We start from the raw sequence: 20,849 nt of genomic DNA, 5'->3' as shown, positions 1-20,849 counted from the left end.
TATTTCCCTGCTTTGTTATTCTTCGCTGAAAGATGACAAATATTGCACAATGAGTCAAACATTGCTTTCCTCTTGGATTCACACCCAACAAAAACAAAATATTCTCATTTCATAACACAAACCTTGATGAAGCTAATTAGAGCAAACCACAGAGAATAAAAGAAGTCATTCCAGGTCAGCTTTTCAGCCATGTGAGGATGTTTTGCTTTCCACATTTTAACAAGCTTAGCTTTGTTTGACTTTATGCTGAAGTCATGCTTTACTCTCTTTAACTTAAAGTTACAGAAAGTCCTCCCTCTGCCCCCCCCCTTAACCCTCCCCCTGCCTCCATGCTGTATGTCTCCCTTTCTGGGGGGAACCTGAACCATTTCACCATGGCAGAGCGAGCAAGCTGAGCTAAGCCCTTTCCTGTTACGTCTCCCTTTCCCCCTTTTCCCTGGAAGTGTAGAGCATCTATGTGTGTCGGAGTGTGTGTGTGTGTATGGCTCATTTTGCACCCGCTGAAGTTACAAACTTTTTTTTACAAATGCACATGCACACAGCAGAAGCCCCTTCAATAGGCCTCCTAATAGGCCAGTGGAGGTAGCAGAGAAAAATGTCCCCTGCAGCAGCTAGAGGTCTCTTATTTTACTCACACACCAGCTAACTCCTCCTTTTCTCTCCATGTGAGTGTACAGTAATGAGCACAGATAAAATAGATCCCAACTAGATCTAGTTAATTTTGTTACAAAGATGGGATGGTAATTCTATTTTACTTTCTCCTCTTTGATGGATTATTCACGCAAAACCGCTCAACGTATAGATGGAATCAGTCGGATTCCTCTTTTATCTTGCTTGCCCTTTAAACAGTGCGCTCCGCAATGCCTCTTCAGTACTAGCCCCCAAATTAAAACGCTGCCAGACTCGCATGTTGCCATTGTGCAGGAAATGGGTCAGCAATCCATTAAGATGCCATTAGATAATCTAATTTAGGGAGCTAATCCTTAAACGAAGCACGCTGTATGCCCGGGCTGTGCTTGCAGGGAGTAGAATTAGTGAGGTTTGGGAGCTTGGACAGGGCAAGGGGAGGCCATCTTGAAGGTTATCTAAGGAAAAACGGCAATGGAGGTCAGATTTTTTTAGTTTTTTATCCAGAGCTGCTTGGAGTTCAGAAACATGAAGCGACAACTTGTTTAGGGACAAATAATAAAGAAATAGGCATTTTAACTAGATTGCAGTGAAAGGGAACTGCTTGACGAATTGGAACCATACTAAGAATATCTATATGTGGAATCAAAAAACTGCATTTCCAATATGGCCTGTATGTGATTGCATCATACCAGATGATTTAGTAGCATGACTTTCTTTGGATGGAGACCTCACTTGCTGCTTTTTAGGACAGAGTTTGTATTCAAAGTTCAGTCATACTAATAAGGCCAAACCGGCATGTCTCAGTTAGCCATGATAGGAGGATTTTAGCCCCCCCACACTTTGTGATTCAGCCTGATACTAGAGGAGTTCTTTACATAAAAAATCCTGCCCAGTGTGGCTTCAGGTTATGGGATGCAGATACAGACTGACAGCCATCGATTTTAACAAGATTAAAACCGATCTGTCGGTTTAGTGTGCACAAAGGCCTGCGAGTCCGCTTTTGTAGCTGTGTGGTCCCCCTAATGTAAGCCATTACCTGAGAGGAGTTTCATAAGGAAAGAGAAACACAGAGTGATGGAAGGAGAGAGGGAGGAGGAAAGAAAGAAAGAAAGAAAGAAAGAAAGAAAGAAAGAACGGGAAAAAAGGAAAGCTACAGCCCTCCGCCACTCTGTGCGCTCTTTGTTCAGCAAGGTAGGAAAAACTTAATCCCCCCTTTCCTGTCCGATGATTTTTGGCAGGGTGAAAGAGAGAAGGAGGGAGGGAATAAAGCAGGAGAGAGAGGATAGCATGAGGACGGGTTGGACAGGGGGGAAAAAAACTGCTAGAGAGGATTAGCCTTGAGGTTGTTTTTAACTCTTTGCACACTCAAACATATTCGAAAACTTGAGCAAGTTTGTTTTTATTTTGAATACATCTTCTCCTCTCCGTCTCTCTCTCTGTCACTCTTCATTGAAGAGTCTGACTCTTTCAGGCCACAAGGCGAATCGAATTTGCACTTCCATTGTTTTAAGTAAAAGAGTAGTGACTAGTGATTTGTATAAAATGCAGACTGGTTCATCAGCAGCTTTCATGAGCGCAGACAATGTTGTCTAGTCGTGAAGGTTCACAAAGAACCGAGTCTGTCCTCTGCAGACCAGCATCTTCAGGTCTTAGCTGTCTGTTGTTTCTTTTGGAAACAACTCTCCTCCTCGTCATCCATCTCTTCTCTTCTCCCTAAACATTTCTCCTCATTTTCCACGTTTCCCCTCACTTTTTTTGTCCCACATTCATCCTTCTTTCCTGCTCTTCTTCTTCATCTGTCTTGATCTGTGATGAATCTGCCGGAACTTTATGTTGTTAAAAAAAAAAGTTTGTTCGTGGCAAATCGGATTGAAAATGTGCGATACAGGTATTCTCAGACTTAGTGGGGGTGATGTGAGAGGTGGGAGGGTGTTAGATGAGTGCACACTGGGGGCCTGTGGGGGAGCCTGTGGGGGAGAAGGGGGCGGGGGGGGCTAATTATCTGACATCTACGTAGCGCAGCACCCCACGGGAACAACATGCTGTTTGTTCCCGCTCGCGTTTTCAGTTAGCACCGTTGCTCCCCAGGAACAATCACTGTGTTGTTTTGCCATTAGCGTGAGATGAATAGGGATGGGACAGCTTTGTGTAGGGACCCCCCCCACACTTTTTACCCACAACCCCCACTCTCCACTTCCACCACCAATCACACTCTCCCCCTAATGCTTTTCTATACTGCCATCAATGCAGAAGAGGGCCTGCGTCACAGCTTTCTCACATGATGTCCTTCACTGGGAATCAAGTGGACTCACCTCAGCTTAGATTAATGAGCTAGCGATGCCATTTATTTTTTTTTGTTTACCCCTCTCTGTCTGAACAAAACAAAAATAAGACCTTGAACCTTGATGACTGTCAGCAGAGCAGTGATGCCGGTCATTAGCAAAGCAGTGTTCAGGATAATTGAAAGAAAGAATCTGATTTTGACTGCATGCTGCACAAACAAGTTAATGGCATGTGACTAATCTCTCCGTCTCTATGTGTGTCTCTTTTTTTCTTTCTCTCCACAGTCCTGGTACCTGGGCGAGCTTAGTTCCATTCCAAGTGTCGAACGGGACTCCGATTCTGCCAACAAATGTCCACCAGAACTACAGCATAAACATCATTGGTGAGCCCCTGGTCCCCGCTGAGACAGGGAACTGAACACACAGAGGCCGGATGACCCCCAGGGTGGATGGGTGCTGGTGGTGCAGAGCTAGCACTACAGGTGTCCGCAGCCATGGATGAAACCAGCAAAGCAGCATGAGCTGCACAATCGTCCCCCCCTCCCCACCTCTCCCAGTCACGCCCCTCCCATGTCCCTCCCCACTCCCATCCCTCCCCATGAAGGACACTGGCCGTGAAGTGAAGACGAGGGTTGGTTCAGAGGAAAGAAAAAAGAGAAAAAGCTTCAGGTCTGCTGTCTCCTCGCCCACACATCCACCACCCACCAGTCAGTTGTTGTGTTTGCAGAACTTTTCAATCCATTCAAATACTGTGATGTATAGATGCCTTAATGTTTTATTGCATGACACTCTAGTCTCTTAGCGGCAATTCCTACTATTTTTCCATGTTGGGGGAAGATGTAAAATCTTGATTTACACACACACACACAAGTGAAGAGGTCTGCGTATCGACAACCTCTGCCTGGTGGATGGCTCCGAGACTCGAAGCTCTCCGACTCAGACCTCTTTAAAAGAGGCTTTCCCACGTCAAACGATTCACTGTGTACACCATAGGAACAAAAAAATTGTGAATTCAGAGTGTTTCTTCTTCCGTTTGATTTCAGTTTACTGTGATACGACTCTTTGTTCAGAAAATGTGTTGACTTTGCTTATTCTTTACTGCTACTCACTTCAATAATTAACGTGAACACTTACGGTAAGAGTTGAGAACTCTTCATGCGGTTTTCAAAAAACACTAAATGTTAGGCTTGAGATTGGACCCCTCATTAAAGAATTTGCAACTCCTTTACAAAAGGATATAGAAAAAGACGGAGAATAAGAAAATCTCGATAGAGGCAAGTGCAATTGAATTTTTGAAGGGAAGCTATCAGTCTGTCAGCCCTAAGACTCTAAAGGAAGGGGGATAAATATTAAATGGTTTTATGGGTAAAATGTTTAAGAAAACATTTGAATTTGATTTCAGTCACATATCCGTCTCCTCACATAAGAAAAACATCAAGCTTGAAAGGCAGTTGAAGGCAAGCACTAAGCTAACTGTGCAGCGCTGAGCAAAACCAGCACTTCTTTTGAGCCCTTCCCATCATTATGGGGAGTTCTTTGTTATTTATTTTGGAGAAAGAAAAATAACCGAACATAAGCATAGAAATGAAACGCACATAGTGTGTAAAAATGGAATTTATTTCATTTTGTAAGATCGAGAGCATATGCATTTGGCCATCAGCTTCTAAAGCTTATGTTTAAAAAAAAAGAAATATGGAATGCAAAGTGTTAATTCATGGAAATGTACAATTCATGCAAATGTACAGTAGGCTTATGTGTAAAGCTAGTTTGTGCAAGGTTAACTCTACAGTGGAAGAGGTTGAAAACTGAAATTATAAATCCAGGTGGTGGCAAGTCCCTGAAATCTAGAATTGTGCACGGCATGTTCACAGCCATTGCCTCTCTAGTCCAGACATATTTATACAAGGAAAATCTCTCCAATACTCTTAATTTGCACGATGACATATAGTCCACATTACGTGCCTTGCCTTTGAATATAGAGACATCACTACACTTGTTTTTGCTGCATTTATCATTATAGAAAAAAATTAACATTTTTATGATAAGAATTGTTTTGTACTCTGAATGAAATTGTTGATTTTTAACTTCATGTACTACTCTATCTCACAGTTACATTGCATATCAAGGCTGTGTATAGTTGCCGTTTTAAAGTTTGTAATCAACCAGCATTTTTCTTTTCTTTTTTTTTCCCAGTATTTTGGTGGTTTTTCTAATAACCTGTCATCTTTTGTTTTCCTTATTTTTCAATGCTCATTTTCTTCATCTTCCAGTTACTACTGTGGAGGGTGGAATTCAGAATTATGAAAATTATGCAATACCAAGTTTTGCCTATGTAGGTAGTGCTTATAGATGCGTCAAATATTAGAGGCTAGTTTGGAGATAGACAATATTGTAATGCATTTATTTTGTTGATATCGTTGTTTGTCGTTGTTGTTGTTGATGATGTTGTTGTTGTTGTGGGTGTTTTCCTTTTTTATTGACCAAAGTGGGGACTGCTTTCTATGCAGTGTATGACAAGGTCTTTTTTTTTCTTTCTTTAGCATATAGGCCTACCGAATTACGGTGAGACGTGTTCCAGTGTATTTTGAATTCGGGAGTTTTAGGGGGAGGGGCGGTATTTTTCTAGAAGTACTTATAAAAAAATGCACCCTTGGTCTTACTACGGCTGCAAAGTCACTGATTGGTCTACTGTGACTCTTACTTTCAACTTTCCACCTGGGGTGCTAGCATGTGACCTTGAAGGAGCTCATTTTTCACAGGAGAGACGGCTTGACTTGAGTATGACAATCATTTTAAGAAATCATTTTGCGTAGAATCCCATTCTGTCGTAGATCCCTTAAAGCTGCAACTGAAGATGGATAGCGTTGCAGGCTTTTGTTGAATACTACGCCGTACTATTTTAGACGTCACCGAATGCAATTCCCAAGTAGATGCCTTAAACACATCAGTGAAGTGGCCTGTGACCTGCGCAACAATCACACACCGACTAATGCTAGTGAGACCTGTCCAAATCAGTTGCAGACAGGCTCAAGCAAGCCTTTAGAAAGTATTTTATAAGTAGTAGATTTGTATAAATGTATATACGATATGCACATATGTCAATTCCTGAGACACTTCCCCAGCAGAGCCCCGTAGAGAATGTTGAAATAAATACTGGACCGCAGAAGCATGGTGTTCTCCTGTCCAGTGGCCCAGTAGAAGCTTAAATAGAATCCATTAGAAGAAAAATATAGCACTTAAATAGCACATAGGCAATCGTCTTCTCCCCCATACAGTGTTTTGAACCTAGTCTTAAACTAAATCTCTCAGGCGTATTACAGGGCATTATTTATATCAATCACTCTCTTACCATTTTTAACATAAAAAAAATAAATAAATAACTTTTCTCACAGAGAGAGCAGCGCCTCCATTGCTGCTATGACACCTTTTGCACTCTTTCCCTACAATCGTGAAAGAAATGTTTCCCTCAGAGAGACGGTACTAGCGGGAGCTCTCCGGCGTTAAGAGGGCTTAAGAAGCAGAAAATGTTTTTTTTTTGTTTTGTTTTGGTTTTTTTTAGGGAAAAATCAATCCTCAAGTCAAGCTCAATCTCTCCGTTCTTCACCCAGATTTTTCTTATGCCATAAAAAAATGAAAAAGTCACCCCGTCTATTGTTGCACTGTTCTGTCTTTTTTTGTTGTTTTATCTTTTTTTTTCTTCTTTTAAAAGAAAACACTATAAGTTGCTTTGCAGCCTTTGCTCCAATGGGAGGACCCCACTGAAGTGCCATTGTCCCCAAGCTGTGTTTTGCTGGAGTGTGTGTGTGGTGTGTGTGTGTGTGGTGTGTGTGTGTGTGATAAAAATGTGTCAGGGTCACTGTGCTGTGGGTGTTTATTTGAATAGGAGAGTGTACATAAAGGTAAATATCCTGATTGCGTCGATAGCAGTAGTCTGTGGGGTTGAACTCTGCTTTGGCAGCTTGGTTGTTCGTGTGCATGCGCGCGTGTGTGACTTTGTGAGCTGGACGTGTGATCGAGTGCCTCTGACACTACACAGTGAGAGAAGATGAGGGTCTTTCTATTGAAAAAAGCCTGCCGTAGGACAGGAGTTTGTACACTGTAAACTTTCTCAAGAGTTCTTCTCTTAAGCCCTTATTTGTAAATCTTCAATTCTGGGGAAAAATAAGTCAATTCCATTTTAGGGAAAAAAAAAAGCTAATTCAATTTGGGTTTTTGTTTATTTGTTTCGGAGGCTGGATTTGAGTTAGAACTCTCCAGGTTCCCCCGATTAGTAGAATCTAAAGTGTTTTCATCAGTTGTTGTATTCCTGTATGTAAAGTCAAAAAAATGGGGGGAAATATTCTATACAGATCCATAAATATAAAAAACAACAACAATGAAGGCTTTTTTTATTATTAATATTATTATTTCTGTTCTTGGTTAGTGCTTAGATATTTGCATTTGGGAAACACTTCATGAATATTTGAATTGTTGTTCTTTGATTAGTGTGGCCATAGTGAGTGTGATGTGATTTATCTCTCTTTTTTTTCTGGAAATGGGTGTGAATTCTTGTCCAACAAGATTGTGGTGTGAGTGTGTTCCTTGTAGCAGCTGGGAGGTGATGTCACTTAACCAGTAGAAAAGGCCCCAGATTGCACCTGACCTTAAGCGAGAAGCAGGGTAGAATCTGCAGTGAAACGTCCTCATTGATCAGATAGTTTCTTTTTTTAAATTTCTTTTTAAAGGAAATGTTGCAAGGCAATTGGTGCTACATTTCGACGTAGTTCAGAATCGGTTGGCCAATGTTGAGCCGCCTATGCAGACGACACTCTAAAAAATCTCTTTAAATATCAGTAACAGCATCTAGGCATCACTCATTTTGCACATTCCACATGCTGTCTATGCCTGATGTGATGTAGTTAACCCTTCATTTACACTACAAACAAATTAATGAATCGCAGGTGCTTCAGAATAGGGTACTGTACCTTCCAGCTGATAATAGGTAGTGTATTCGGGCATTGTTACGTATTTCTGTTGCTACGCTGGGTGTGAACGTAGCCTGTCAAAAAGCTCTTGAAACTTTATGAAATTTTAATCAGTGTTCCACCCATCAGCAGCTTCAAGAGCCGTATTCAAGGCAGATTTTGACATTCACAACAACCTTATTTACCTTATTTAGAAAGTATTATGTCACTGATCATCATCAAGAAACAGGACAACTTTATGCAAGGAGGACCTGTGGCACTCATGCAATATGTGTGATTTCCCTTTTAACTGAATGTCACGCATTCTGTAGGGACTGAGAGGGAGTATACATGCAGACTTAGAGGAAACATTAAAACTTCATTTTCATCCTACATGAGCAATAGACACCTTCCATATGTTGGCTAGCTGCTAGTCACTTGGCATCAGGTTGTTATGAAACATGAAAACCAGCATTTTTACAGGATGTAACATTCACCAAAAGAAGACAAAAAGATAGCAATGCAGTGCCTGTTCAAGCTGTCCAAGTGTCTGTTGTATATAATTGTAAAATGTGATAGACTTACTTTCATATGTGACAAGAAAAACACCATCACACCGAACAGAATGTGGCTAACTCATCTGGAAATATGCTTCTTTAATGTTTTTGGAGCTTTTTTTTTTTTTTTTTTTTTTTTTTTTTTGGTGATCTATTAATTTTCAAATTATGTCAGCACACAATGCCCACATCAAGCTTGTTCAAAATTTGAGAGGAAATGTTCACTCTTCTTTTTACTTTTACTTTTTTTTTTTGTTGTTTTTTTGTTTTTCGGGGATGGGGAGCGGGGCGGCGGGGGGGTCAGTGCTACATTATGCGCAGTGAAAGGATGAAATAATGTCTTTTCTTAAGATTAGTCATTTTTCTCTGCAGGGCTGATTTATTTTTGGGTCTTGTGGCACTTTTACTTCCCTCTGCGCACACATTTCTACTTGATGAATCATGGTGGAATTATATATAATGAACAACAACAACAACACCAACAAAACAATATGTAACAGTCTCCAGTAGTGATCGTAGTTACACTGCAAGTGTGTGCAAAGGTCTATGTATGTATCTGAATGTACGTTTTAGAGGACTTTTTGGAAACCTTTTTTGTTTTTTATCTTTTCATTGACAGTTTAGGAGCCACAGGTGTCCATTGTGAACTGTATAGCGAAGGCCTTGATATCCCTTCTTTTATTGATTTTAGAAACGCCGAGCATTAGGCGATGCCTTCATGCTGGTTACATTTGGTGCAGGGGCTAAAATTGCCACAAGATTAAAATCAGTGTAAATAAAGGCTCAACTTTTTGTGATTGTTACTGTTATATCCAGCCTATACTGCTAGCAGCTGTTTTTACTGCAGTCAATTACTGGAAGTGGATATATTTCCTATGCAAAACTGTTTAAACAATAAAATGAGCTATGCTACAAAAATGACTTTTATGTTATTGGTCTTTCTTGTGTTTATTTCTTTTTATGTTTGAATTTGAATGATTGCAATTGGAGACCTAAATATAAAAGTTCCTGTTTAAAGGTCTGACATCAGATTCAGTCAATGTGATGAATATGTGAACTGCCACATTTCTGTATTCAAGCCAGTTGGCTGGAAATTACGAGGAAATACAAAAAGCAGTGAACTATTCTGTGTAATTTTGGGACTACGTGAAAATTATTAGTGTGGAGAGGGGAGTCAGATACATACCAGATTAATTCACTTTATCGTTAAATAAATCAACCAATAATAAGTCATAATTTATATAGCACTTTTTAAAACATACAATTACGAATTGCTTCACATATTAAATAAAATACACAGCCTATTTAACACTGCCCTTGTTGGAACCTGCCAGAAAGATAAGATAAGAAAGACTTTATTGATCCCACACTGGGGAAATTCACTGAAAGAAACTATTCCAACACAAATGGCCATGCAACTCCGTTATCATGTAATTGATTTGACTATATCAGGCATCATCTGATCTAATTTATATATTTATCAAGTGGAATACATGAGTGGGTGAAAATATTGTGGCTCATCAGAAGCCACAGTGTTGTCACATGTGATCATTTAACTCATTCTGTGGCTGGAATGATGGTTTACTGAGCAGCTCTTTTTTCAAAAGTAGAGTCTGGCTATGAATATTCACCACGTTGTTATGTTTGCCAGTAATTTATTATTCTGAGATGTTGTTTTGTAAGCCAAGACTAGGGTTTGAAGAAAATATTAATAATGCTTGGGGAAGATTCAACCCCATAATTTTTGTACAGTGCCTTAAGGGAATCTGTATTACAGTGCAAAATAACATTAAGGATCACCTCACCCAGGAAAGTCTCTAAAACTAGGCTAAAGGAGCAAAACGAGGTTAGCTGCTGCAAGGGTGGAATAAGGACAGTGCCAAATCAGAGAAAAGACGGCTATCTGACGTGAAGTATTAAACTAATTGGATTTTGTTGATTCTCAGAAGTGTGTCTGTGACAGTTTCCCCTGAAAGCAAACACTAGTTTTCATGTCCTGGAGCGATCCCATGACCCCACATACCCGTGTTCCATCGTGGTATTACTCCAGCTAATCTACTGTAATACCCCAATCCCTGAGGAATGGGAGACAGACCCGAGTGTTTGGACCACAGCAGACTCTGAATCAGAGTCTGCTGGGACCTCGGAGGGTCATGCAAGGTAACATCCATCTGGGTCACTGTGTCAAGTACATGAAGCTCTGATCTAGTAAGCCTTTCTAATGGGATTGAGGACATTGAAGGAGGCAAAAGTCAGGCTAAAGCACCAATTAAGTCTCATTACAGGTCTGTGTGATGGGCTCAGGCCTCAGCTGGACACTTGATGACAAACAACGGGCACCCATAGCGGTGCCCACGAGACCGGGGCGCCCTGTCCGCAGCGGGGCCTGCCCACCTAATGGCTGGTTGCGGCACTGCATGCAGCACACCGATCACAGAAAAGCCCACCTGGCCTCGGGCATAAACCAGAGTTCATTTGGCTATCATTAAAGAGGACCAACAATGTGGCACGCTGATATAAAATTACCCGATCTATAATGGTAATCATCATGCCATTTATCAAAATTGGCCAGTTGAGTCAACATCTGGCTTCAATAGGGGGTTCTAGTCGGTGAGGGTCTTGGCAGCGTCTTGTACCCTACATATTTTCCACTCTCTTTTATCAAGGCCTGCTGTCAGTGATTTGACGAAGCTAAATAGATGATGATTTGGCCCTATTATGTTTCTCAGGGCTCAAGCAAAGGGGATTTGTTGATTGCCTTTGTGTTTGTCCATTTTTTTTTCCTCCTTCTTCCACCCGCATGGATCCAGGAGAGGTAACGGCGCCTTGCGGTTCTCCGACGTGCATCTGACTGTGTACCAAAGAGAGGATGGAGAGGGGGAGAGCACAGCGAGTACTCTCACACAACCCTGTGAGTGCAGAGGCTGGACTGGGCTGTTGGACACGAGCCAATGCCAGCACAAAGAACTCTGTCACATCCCTAAGTTTTATTGGAGGGATATAATATTCATCTTGTGTGCTGTTGGAATCAGGTAATGAATTAATCTGATCCTTTCGTCTTTTGGCATCAAAGTCCGAGTGTAATGCACTTTATCAAGCAGGAAGTCATTAAGGCAGAATTTGTGCAGATTTTTCATTGGTTTATGACCAAGGCAAGGATTTATATTGTTAGTGTTTGGTGCAGACAATGCAACTCATGATTTCAATACAAAAAGGAAACAAAACATTAACTTGAAATAGATCAAATCTGTCTCTTTGCAAATAAATCCAAAAGGCATGATTAAAGGGCACTTTATTTATTGTTATTATTTTATATTTAATTATTGAACATTTTGGAAAATACACGTGTTCCCTTTCTTGCAGAGACTTAGATGAGATGATGGATACCATCCTCATGTCTTTGAGGCATGTATGCCAAATATGAAGCTACAGCCAGCAGACTGTTAATAAGCATAAAGACTGGAAACAGGGTGAAACCCGGCTCTGACTAAAGATGGCCACCTCTAAAGATCAATAATTAACATATATATTTTTTGTTTCACCCTGGTTGCAGTCTTTATGCTAAGCTAATCTTACCCTCTCCTAATGTCATATTTAAAAGACAGATACGGGAGTGGTATCATCCTTCTCATCTAATTTTCTGCAAAAAAAAGGGAACAAAAATTTTCCCCAAAATGTCACACCATTTTTTTCTCTAATTAATAACAGTTATGACGGTAAGTTGTGCTTCACTAAACAATATTTGGAGTTATTCAATCGGCAAGGAATTTTATAAAAGCCCATCTCTTTCGATGAATAACATGAAGGAACACTCAAGATCTCAGACAACGGCCTGCGTCAGTTTACAAAAATGTAGTTGAGGAGAGCTCGGGGAATAAAAGAGGGCTGTCTGAAAATGCACTAGTCCTAAATAGTACTCTCAGCTCTGTGTATTCCCACACAAATTTGCATAAATTTCATAGTCTAAGTCATGGACTGTGGCTGGACCGTGTTATTAGTCTATCTTTAGGTAGTAGTACAGGCCGATCACACTGAGGGTTGTTGTTATCTCATTGAAAGCACCCTGGTATTACACCCAGCGGATTGAGAGTGGGTCTTAAGATCGTGGGATTTGTTCACATATTAAAGCATGTCTGTTTGGATGCGCAGAAAAGAAACAGGTGTTCAGCGTTTGTGTGTGTGTGTGTGTGTGTGAGAGAGCGAGAGAGGAAGCGAACTCATGTGTGCGTCTTTGTGTCGTCACTGTGATGTTTGTTCGAAGGCACACACGCACATGGGATGAGAACACGCTGTTCATGTGTGTGTGTGTACATGTGTGTGTTTGTGTGTGTATGACTTGACAGGGGGGTGGGGGTGCTTTATTGAAAAGTACTCCTCTCCTCCCCTGTTCAACATGCTGGATTAGCACCAGCAGTTTCCCATGGAGCCGTCCCTCCCAGCCCCCTGCCCATTTGCATAAGGCGCAGACAGGCGGAGATGTGACAAACAAACCTGGCACACACAGCGCCGGCTGCCTCTTTTCCATGAACTCTTTCCCTCTTTCTCGCCATGACAAGAAAGAGACGCAAGATATAGCTCAAACCCACCTGCGCACACTTCACACCATAAGTGACCTGATTCCTGAGTCCAAACCGTACAGTATAAATAAAATTAAAAGCAGCGCCAGACTGGGGTTTGAGGCCTGTATCCCTGCTGGTGATCATAGTGATTCACAAGTTAAGGAAAGCAAAGGCCTGAAGGAGGTGAGAAGGGCTTTCATTGCTCTGTCATTTGGACAAAACTCCCCTGAATCAAAGTATCCTCCCCCTCGTTTTTCTCTTCCTCCAAGATGGTAATGTTCACCTTAAAACATCTTTACTGTACTGTGGCTACATAACACAGCTCTCTGCACTGCTGTCCAGCCGCCAAGTTCCTATCAAGCCCCTGATTTATGGCGCTTGATGCATTCCTTGGCCCTGGCGAGGAGGCAGTTTAGTTGAAATATGAGAAGAGATGCAAGGAACACACTCAAAGTGAGTTTCAGTTTAGCCTGCCTGTGCACTGCGAAGCTGGTGCAGCCTTAACATTTTGTCCGTGCAAAACCTGAGAGACAACTTGGGAGATTTTTTTCTTTCTTAATCTTTCCATGGCAAAAATATTTCAGCAATGTGGCATGGTCTGTCTGCCTCATCAGCATGTCCTGTTGGATGATAACAAGAAGAAGAACTGCAACCCAGCTGTCATGAATCCCACAAACCCCCTTTTGTTGGTTGTGACATGCAGCTTTCACCCTCCTAAATTACATCGGGATTAAAAATGTTAACTACAACTCCTTGCCTTTTCCTGTCCACTTACATGTAGAAAATTGCATGCAGGTGTATGAAAGAAAAAAGGCTTTACAGTAGTATTTTGTTGTAAATGGCTTTCTAAGTTGCGCAGTAAAGACTTGTAATCAATCAAGGAGGCTTTAAGTAGCTGTTTGTCTTTATTTGGGTCTTAATGTAAAATAGCTGATAATGTAAAATCAGATAAGAATAAATAGACATTTCTGAAAAAGGAAATAGTCAGTATATGAAGGGTTCACTGTGTGCCTGCATTGCTTTGTCTGCTCCCAAGTTAAAGTTAAGAAACAGTGTGATTACATGCTTTATTAAGTGCTGAAGTGCTCTTCCTGAGTAAAAGCAGATGTCACCACAAGGTCTGTCACTGAGTCTGGATCGGGGTGCCTGTGGTCAGTGTCTCAGCCCGCCTGTAGCTCCCTGTGGTTTCCCATCAATCCAGCTCACCAAATCATCGCCAAGCAAAGTGGGTAAAGATACAGACCAACAAAGTTTATCTTTTTATTCACTGTATGTTTCTATTTCCCTGAACATATACAATATCAGCAAACACTATGCAAGAAATTAAACAACAGACAGATGTTCTCTACTGTACAGTAATGAGGTCTGGCATGAAAATCTTGCTGTAAAGTGAGTTTATCTGCTGGACGAGGGACCTAGTTGCTATTTCTGTTTCCTACCATAACGTGCGTATGCCGACGGCTGCACCAGACCTGGTTCAGATTATTTTTGTGGTTTATGAGCTAAATGTCATATCATCCATAATGCCCTTGTGTTGGTACATCCACACTTGTGTCACCAGTGTCCTTGAGAAACACACGACAGTACATCCCTACCAGCACCGGGGCAGTTGGTCTGAACATGAGTCTGACCTTTGACCTCTCTAGGAGGTTGATGAAAGCAAAGGAATGGTTTCCACATTAAGCCTCATTTTCTCATATCAGCCTGCACACTCATAAATATGTTATTTCAACATTTGAAAATATTCTGCAAAATCCCTTCTTCAGGATAAAAACCTGACCACCTGACTGGTATTATATCTGTGTGACCTCATGCTGGTTGCCTTGATTTGTGACATCTGTCCTAGTTAGTATAAATGCCAGTCAGGTGACTGCTGTTCTTATCCAGAGGAAGGATCTTTCCTGAAACGTCCATCTTCATAAGCTGAGATAAATACATCAGAGATATGCATGTGTATAATATCTGCGTGTGAGCCTGTACCTCACTAGAATAAGCGAGCATTTCCCCTCAGTTTATTATTACCTCACTTCACACCATATCAGCATATATCAAATTAAACCACATCAAATCACCAGTCTTAATCTTGATCAACAGAGGTATGTTGGGCCAGAGCTTAGGCTTAACAGACAGAAGAAACCTAGCTTTCAGTAATGTGATTTTGGTGTCATTTATGGTATGCCTTCTTTTTAACATAAAATTAAAAAATAAAAATAAGAAAATCTCGATTTGCTATTCAATATTTTCAAAATATTTGAAGGTGATATTTATATTCATATTGAAGTATAATACGGCATCATGTCTGAAAAATAAACGGCTGAAATTTGCCATCACAACAGTTTTAACCACATATATGAATTCTTTAAATAAGTGGTATTACCTTTTCATCTGACTTTCCCATATGTGCTCTCCGTGTTTCCCAACACTGCGAGGGAACAATGTTTAGGATTTACCTACCATAGTATTAATTAATCATTGCACATCTGTAAGTGTGTATGCCCATTGTGGTGCCTGTTCTGTTTGTTGACTTGTGTGTGTGTTACAATGGTGCTTTGGCACTTTGGCACCTGCGCTACATTATAAACCTAAAGGCTTGGATAATAAGCTGCAGGTGCACTCCTGGCAAACAGAGAGGAGATGCAGGGGGTGGCAGTGCTGGAGTGTTTGTGGGTTTGTGTGTGTGTGTTTGGGGGGGAGGGGGGTCACCTGCTGTTGCCGGTTGGCATTTTACATTAGCAAGTATATGACATCAACCTGGCTCCCATACCTCGCTCTATACAGCGCGTTCACTGGACTTTTTAACAGTCGGAAACAAGGCTTCTTCCAGGAAATTGGCTTCAAAGTGTTCAACAAAGAAGCCAACTCTTTTGTCCATCATTCCCTCCAGTCTGTGGCACTGTCAATAATTATTGATGTTAATTGCCGTGATGATTAGGGTAATTTTTTTATAGCTGTGTTGGCAGGTATGCAAAGTAAAGATGGGCTGATGGAATGGACAACAGAAGGGGCTTTTCTCATTGACAGCGTAGAGTTGAGGTGACAGCCAATAAGGAGGCAATCTACTTCGTGAAAATGTAATTATGTGATGAATGGCGCGATGTATAGACTCTGGCACAATAATATTGCACTCCAACCTGTGAAAATACTCACTGGAATAATTGTTTATGTTAGGGGGAGGCTATTTAAGTTATAAAATGCAGGCAGGGTTGTGTTGGTATCTTAAGTATAGTAAACATCTGCCTCATTTAACCCCCCTAAACACAAGCTGATAGAACATACTGCTGCATACACTGTATTTATTCTGCGAGGATATAGTCCCTACAGCACATTTTCAGATTGACAAAAGATGTTTTCCAGTGGGTGATATTAAAAGAAATAGTGCCAAGCTTGAAAATAAAGTTGCAGACTTCACAAAATCTTTTTCCAGCGTTTTTCTGCCGAAGATTGATGAGTAAAATTCACATCATTATAGCTTTCGAATCCCTCACCTGCTTAACATTTACTGTACTTTCTGCTGAAGCCCTGCTATACTCTCTGTTAATGGCTTCCAGACTTCATCTTGGCTGAAGGACATCGATGTGATTGAGCGAGAATTCTCCTCTGACGCTGGAAACTGACTTCTACTAAGAAATGTTTGCATGTTTAATGTAAGACTGATACAGTATGAGTGTTCTTTGTTCAAACCTTTTCTAAGGCCTCTTACCTTCAAGATAAAGTCAGTACCTTCCAGGGTTTCAATAACATAAACAAAGACCATCAGCCCTCCTGAATCAGGCTGCCTGGTTGTGAAGCATATCAAAATGACAAATTTAAAATCCTTGGTTTCAGAAGTAAGGTAGCAAGGCAGAATATAACATGGTACTGTGCGTTCAAACCTGGCAACAGGCAATGGATTAACAATGAAGATTTTCGCTAAATGAAACAGAACCCCTTAAAAAAAGGGGCGTCATTAAAAGGGCTGCAAGTGTAACCTTCACTTTCATGTGCCCATGGGAGTGAGCACGACAAGAGAGGGAGACTTTTTTGATTCTTTTCTGCTGCATTTGGAGAGAGACTGAACGTGCACTGAGCTCTCGGATCTTCTCATCCACACTTTCCCATATGGCATATGGATCTGGGTGTAGATCGAAGGATGAGAAAAAAAAAGAAAATGATAAAGAAGAAAGAAAAAAAGGAGCCCCATATGTGTGTCTGTTTCTCTTCATTAGCTCCCAGCCAAACAGAAGTACCTCCTCAGCAGCTTGATTGAAACCAATTTTGTTAAAAATGTCAAGACGGACGCAGTTCATTCCATTTGGGGGCATTGCACTTGGCTGTAAATGCAACAATGACATAAAATCACCTTATAAAGTTGATTTGGCTATTATATTAGCAAATAGTTGCCTTATTACACATCAAGCAGACAGAAAGTGGCATTAGCATCCATTTGGAGTCCTGTTTGTGTCCACCTGTAAGTCCAATATTGACTCTTCTTTTAGCTCTGTTTTGGTCTCCACGCCCTCCTGAGGGAAATGTCCGCCTCTTCAGCAGCTAATCGCTCCACTTCACCTCACTTTACCAGCTAGATGCTAACCTCATCTGACTGCCGTTTGCTGCTAGGCAGGTAGTGTACAGTGTGTTTATCAGAGGTTATTAGCCGAAAACAGCTGCCTGTTGTGACTAGAAACGGTAAGAAAACGGTTAAGTTTAAACCATTAATGTCGCAGCTCCACTCCCACTGCAGTGACCCCTCCCTCCGGTAGCTACTAAGTCTAGACAAAGTACCCATTGTACCACTGCCCTCATTCTTTCTGCAACACCAGCCTTTTTTAAGAATTTCCCTATCCCCACCCCCATGAACCTAAACCTAAATTTAGTCTTATAGACCCACATCTAAATTTAAGAATATATATTTTTGATTAATTATACATAATGACTTGCCAAAACACCACTTATCTAAGTCATAAAATTGGTCCTGACCTCATTATCTGTATAAAGCACTTAAAAGTTACCTGTGGTATTAATGCACTGTACTTTCTAATCAATATGTCCAGTCCTGTGACTTATTTCTCCTTGGGTTTTCAGCTGATGAGGATTCTGAAAGTGATGCCTTTTATCTTTATCGGTCCAGTCTTGTTGGACTTCTTTTAAACAGAGATTTTAAGGAAAACTAGATTGGGTTGCTGTCTGTCATCAAGTGGGCATCATTCTGCATAGATGATTCACTGAATCAGACCTAAGACAACTCCAGGGGCTCAACAGGAAATTCCAGCATCCTAAACCCGTCCAGTTTTGACATCCTTTCTCTGTGTTGAAAAGCACATGTGCAATATTTCTTATCACGCAGACAGCATCAATTTGCACATGGCCTCCCCTTGACACTTTTTGCCCACGTCCCTAGCGGGTTGGGGATAAATCTGCTGTTACCTTGAAGAAGGTGTTGACACTGGGCCTGGCACCAATGAATTGCACTGTTGCCTCAATTAGCTGCTCAGGATCTTGTGTCAGAGCCACGAGGACAAGGGGGCGGTGTGATACTCAGCAGTCGAGGCTCTGTCGCTTACCTGGTGGCCCCATAGTGTGTCTTAGCATATCATGTGCCTGTGCACGCTCCCAGCTCTTTTTACATAGATTCGGCAGAAACACATCCACAGGGGCCTCTGCAGGTCCACGACTCCTCCTTGGGCTAGGAATGCACCTCTCTAGCCAGGGCCAGGCCTGACGGGGAATAAGTTACAACTGATCTGATGTCAGATATTCTCTGGAAACCAGTAGTTGCCAGCAGGATTAAGGTTAAGGAGCATTCTGGTGCTAGATCTGCACTTAGGGGCATCTTGTAGCTCGGAGGAAGTAGTGCCGGCAGAAGGGGGCGAGTGTACCTCCCTGTTACCCCCTAGCCACCCTCCTCCAACTGCCATCTGATGTGAGGTAACATGTGAGGGCGAGCTTCCATCTGTCCACGGTATACGCTAGCAGAAGGTGCAGCTAATGAGGCTTGATTTGCTGCTGCACCTGCCTCCAATCTGGGGGGTGATGGTAGTGGTGGTGGTGGTTGTGTGTGAGGTTGTGTGTGTGTGTGTACTGGGGATGCTCTATCTCACCAGCCTCTCCTCCTCCTCCTCCTCCACACGCCCCCTCTCCCCCTCAAGGTGTAATCATTGGTTAGCTTGTATGGGAGCGCCTGCAGGTTGATGGACCCTGGGAATTCATTAGGAAGTAGGTGAGGACTTGGGTTGAAAGGGCCTTTTGACCTGCCTCCAAACACCCTCACATTACAAAGCAGAGGACGATTCAAAGGGAGAGGGGAGTCAGCCAACTTGGCACTGCGTCTTCACTGCTAGCATGTTAGTCTGCCTGTTGTTAAGAGGGAACATTTTGATGCTCGTATCACAGCTTCTGCCGCTTTTTTGTTGTTGTTGCAACGATTCCTTTAGTAACTTATTCAGAAGCAGTTGTTGCATCAGAATCTGTGACTAGTTAAAGTTTATGAAATGCAACCAAAACAAGATATTTTTTTAGTAGCTGAAGATGAGGTTGTTTTGCTCCAGATGGTGTGAGGGGGAGGTGTTATGTCCACATGTTAAATGCAGCATGTTTATCCCCCTTCTCTGTTCCCTGTCACAGATACCATTTGACACAAGAGCTCTTCAGGGGCCAGTTATTCCAGGCCATTGAATCCAGATCAAAACCAGCCCTGTGTTTTTGTGACTCAGTGTTCAGCTCCCCTTTTCTTCACAATCAGTCCCTCACTGCTTCTGGAACTGAGAGGGAAGGCAAATCCTCACCGCAAATATGACCAGCTCTCGAGGCAGAGAGTAGCGCAAAAAAAACCCCAAAAAAACATGACATCTCAGCAGTGTTCACTTCTTGAATTTTTACAACAATATGTTGTCGCTCAGTCTGTAAAATGTTGCATTTGAGCATGTGGTTTGGTGTAAGAATCTTTTTTGGGGAAAGAAAACAAAAGAGAGAGGACTCATTGCCCCAAGGCAGCACTTATAAGTAGTAGTGAACCCCTCACTGGGAAACTTTGCAAGCTGCGTGAATAATCCACAGGATGATGTCATCGGCGACAAAAGCGGTGTGCCACTCTAGATTATTTTCAAATTAGCTGCTCCATTCAGAAAAAAACTTCTATACGTGGAGGCCCAAATTAGAGCTTGCATATTAATGAGCGACCTGGTAAGACTGGTAATACTTAACATATTCACATTCGATTTGGAGAATATAGTGAAAACTGAGCTGGACCAACTCCATGGTTCATTTTGGCAGATGTAGTAGATGTTAAAAAAAAAAAATTGCCTTATCAGGTCTCATATCAGCATGCTTCAGAGTTGCTGCATACTGTATGCTTGACCATGTTATTCATCAGCATCTGGGAAGGAAAACCATATCCTCGATTTGCATTCCAGCCACCCTACTTAATGCTACACCTCATGATTTCATGAATACTTTATGGCTTGAGTTTGTCCAATTGGCTCACATTTCAAATTAGTTGAACTTACTAAAGCATCAATGATGTGAAATGATACAATATAGGCTACGCTCTCAGCATCTATAAATAATGTGAGTGGCTCCTCACAGCCCTGCAGCCGCTCCCTAAGTTGCATTTTAATCTCGCCCTGTCTCTCCTCTTTGGAGTTAAAAAAAAAAGAAGAAAAAAAAAGATGTCAAATCTGAGGGCTGTTATAAATCAGAGCTCCATCACCAAATGAATCAAGTGCTGAGGGATAAATCGGAGGCCTGTGTTGAAATTAGGAGCCAGCTCCATGGGAAAAAAGTTTATGCTGCAAATCCGAGAATGCTGATCATCCCATCGGGCTCATTTGTTTACTTTCAAATTCCCTCTTTTGTGTGGTTTGGAATTGGAGCAATGTTTGTGCTTGCTATGGCCAAGGGGGA

At 41.7% G+C, this 20,849-nt stretch overlaps 1 protein-coding gene across 8 annotated transcripts in view; it reads left to right on the top strand.

The window, feature by feature from the left end:
• Positions 1-6,527, top strand: part of LOC118337875 (nuclear factor 1 B-type-like) — a 65,702-nt gene extending 59,175 nt beyond the window's left edge. For 7 of the 8 annotated variants that reach the window (XM_035675002.1, XM_035675000.1, XM_035675004.1 and 4 more), the window contains one exon: positions 3,198-6,527. In XM_035675002.1, coding sequence (XP_035530895.1) covers positions 3,198-3,330 — 133 coding nt within the window. In that variant the 3' untranslated portion in view covers positions 3,331-6,527. The remainder of the gene's footprint in view (positions 1-3,197) is intronic. The other variant, XM_035675003.1, reaches the window with a different exon arrangement.
• Positions 6,528-20,849: the final 14,322 nt, after the last annotated feature.

This window comes from Morone saxatilis, unplaced genomic scaffold (assembly GCF_004916995.1).
Source record: "Morone saxatilis isolate NCDOM2014 unplaced genomic scaffold, NCSU_SB_2.0 Contig4, whole genome shotgun sequence".
In the NCBI taxonomy this organism is placed as follows: Eukaryota; Metazoa; Chordata; class Actinopteri; family Moronidae; genus Morone; species Morone saxatilis.
The sequence above is the reverse complement of the archived record's forward strand: the minus strand, read 5'-3'. Positions and strand labels throughout refer to the sequence as shown.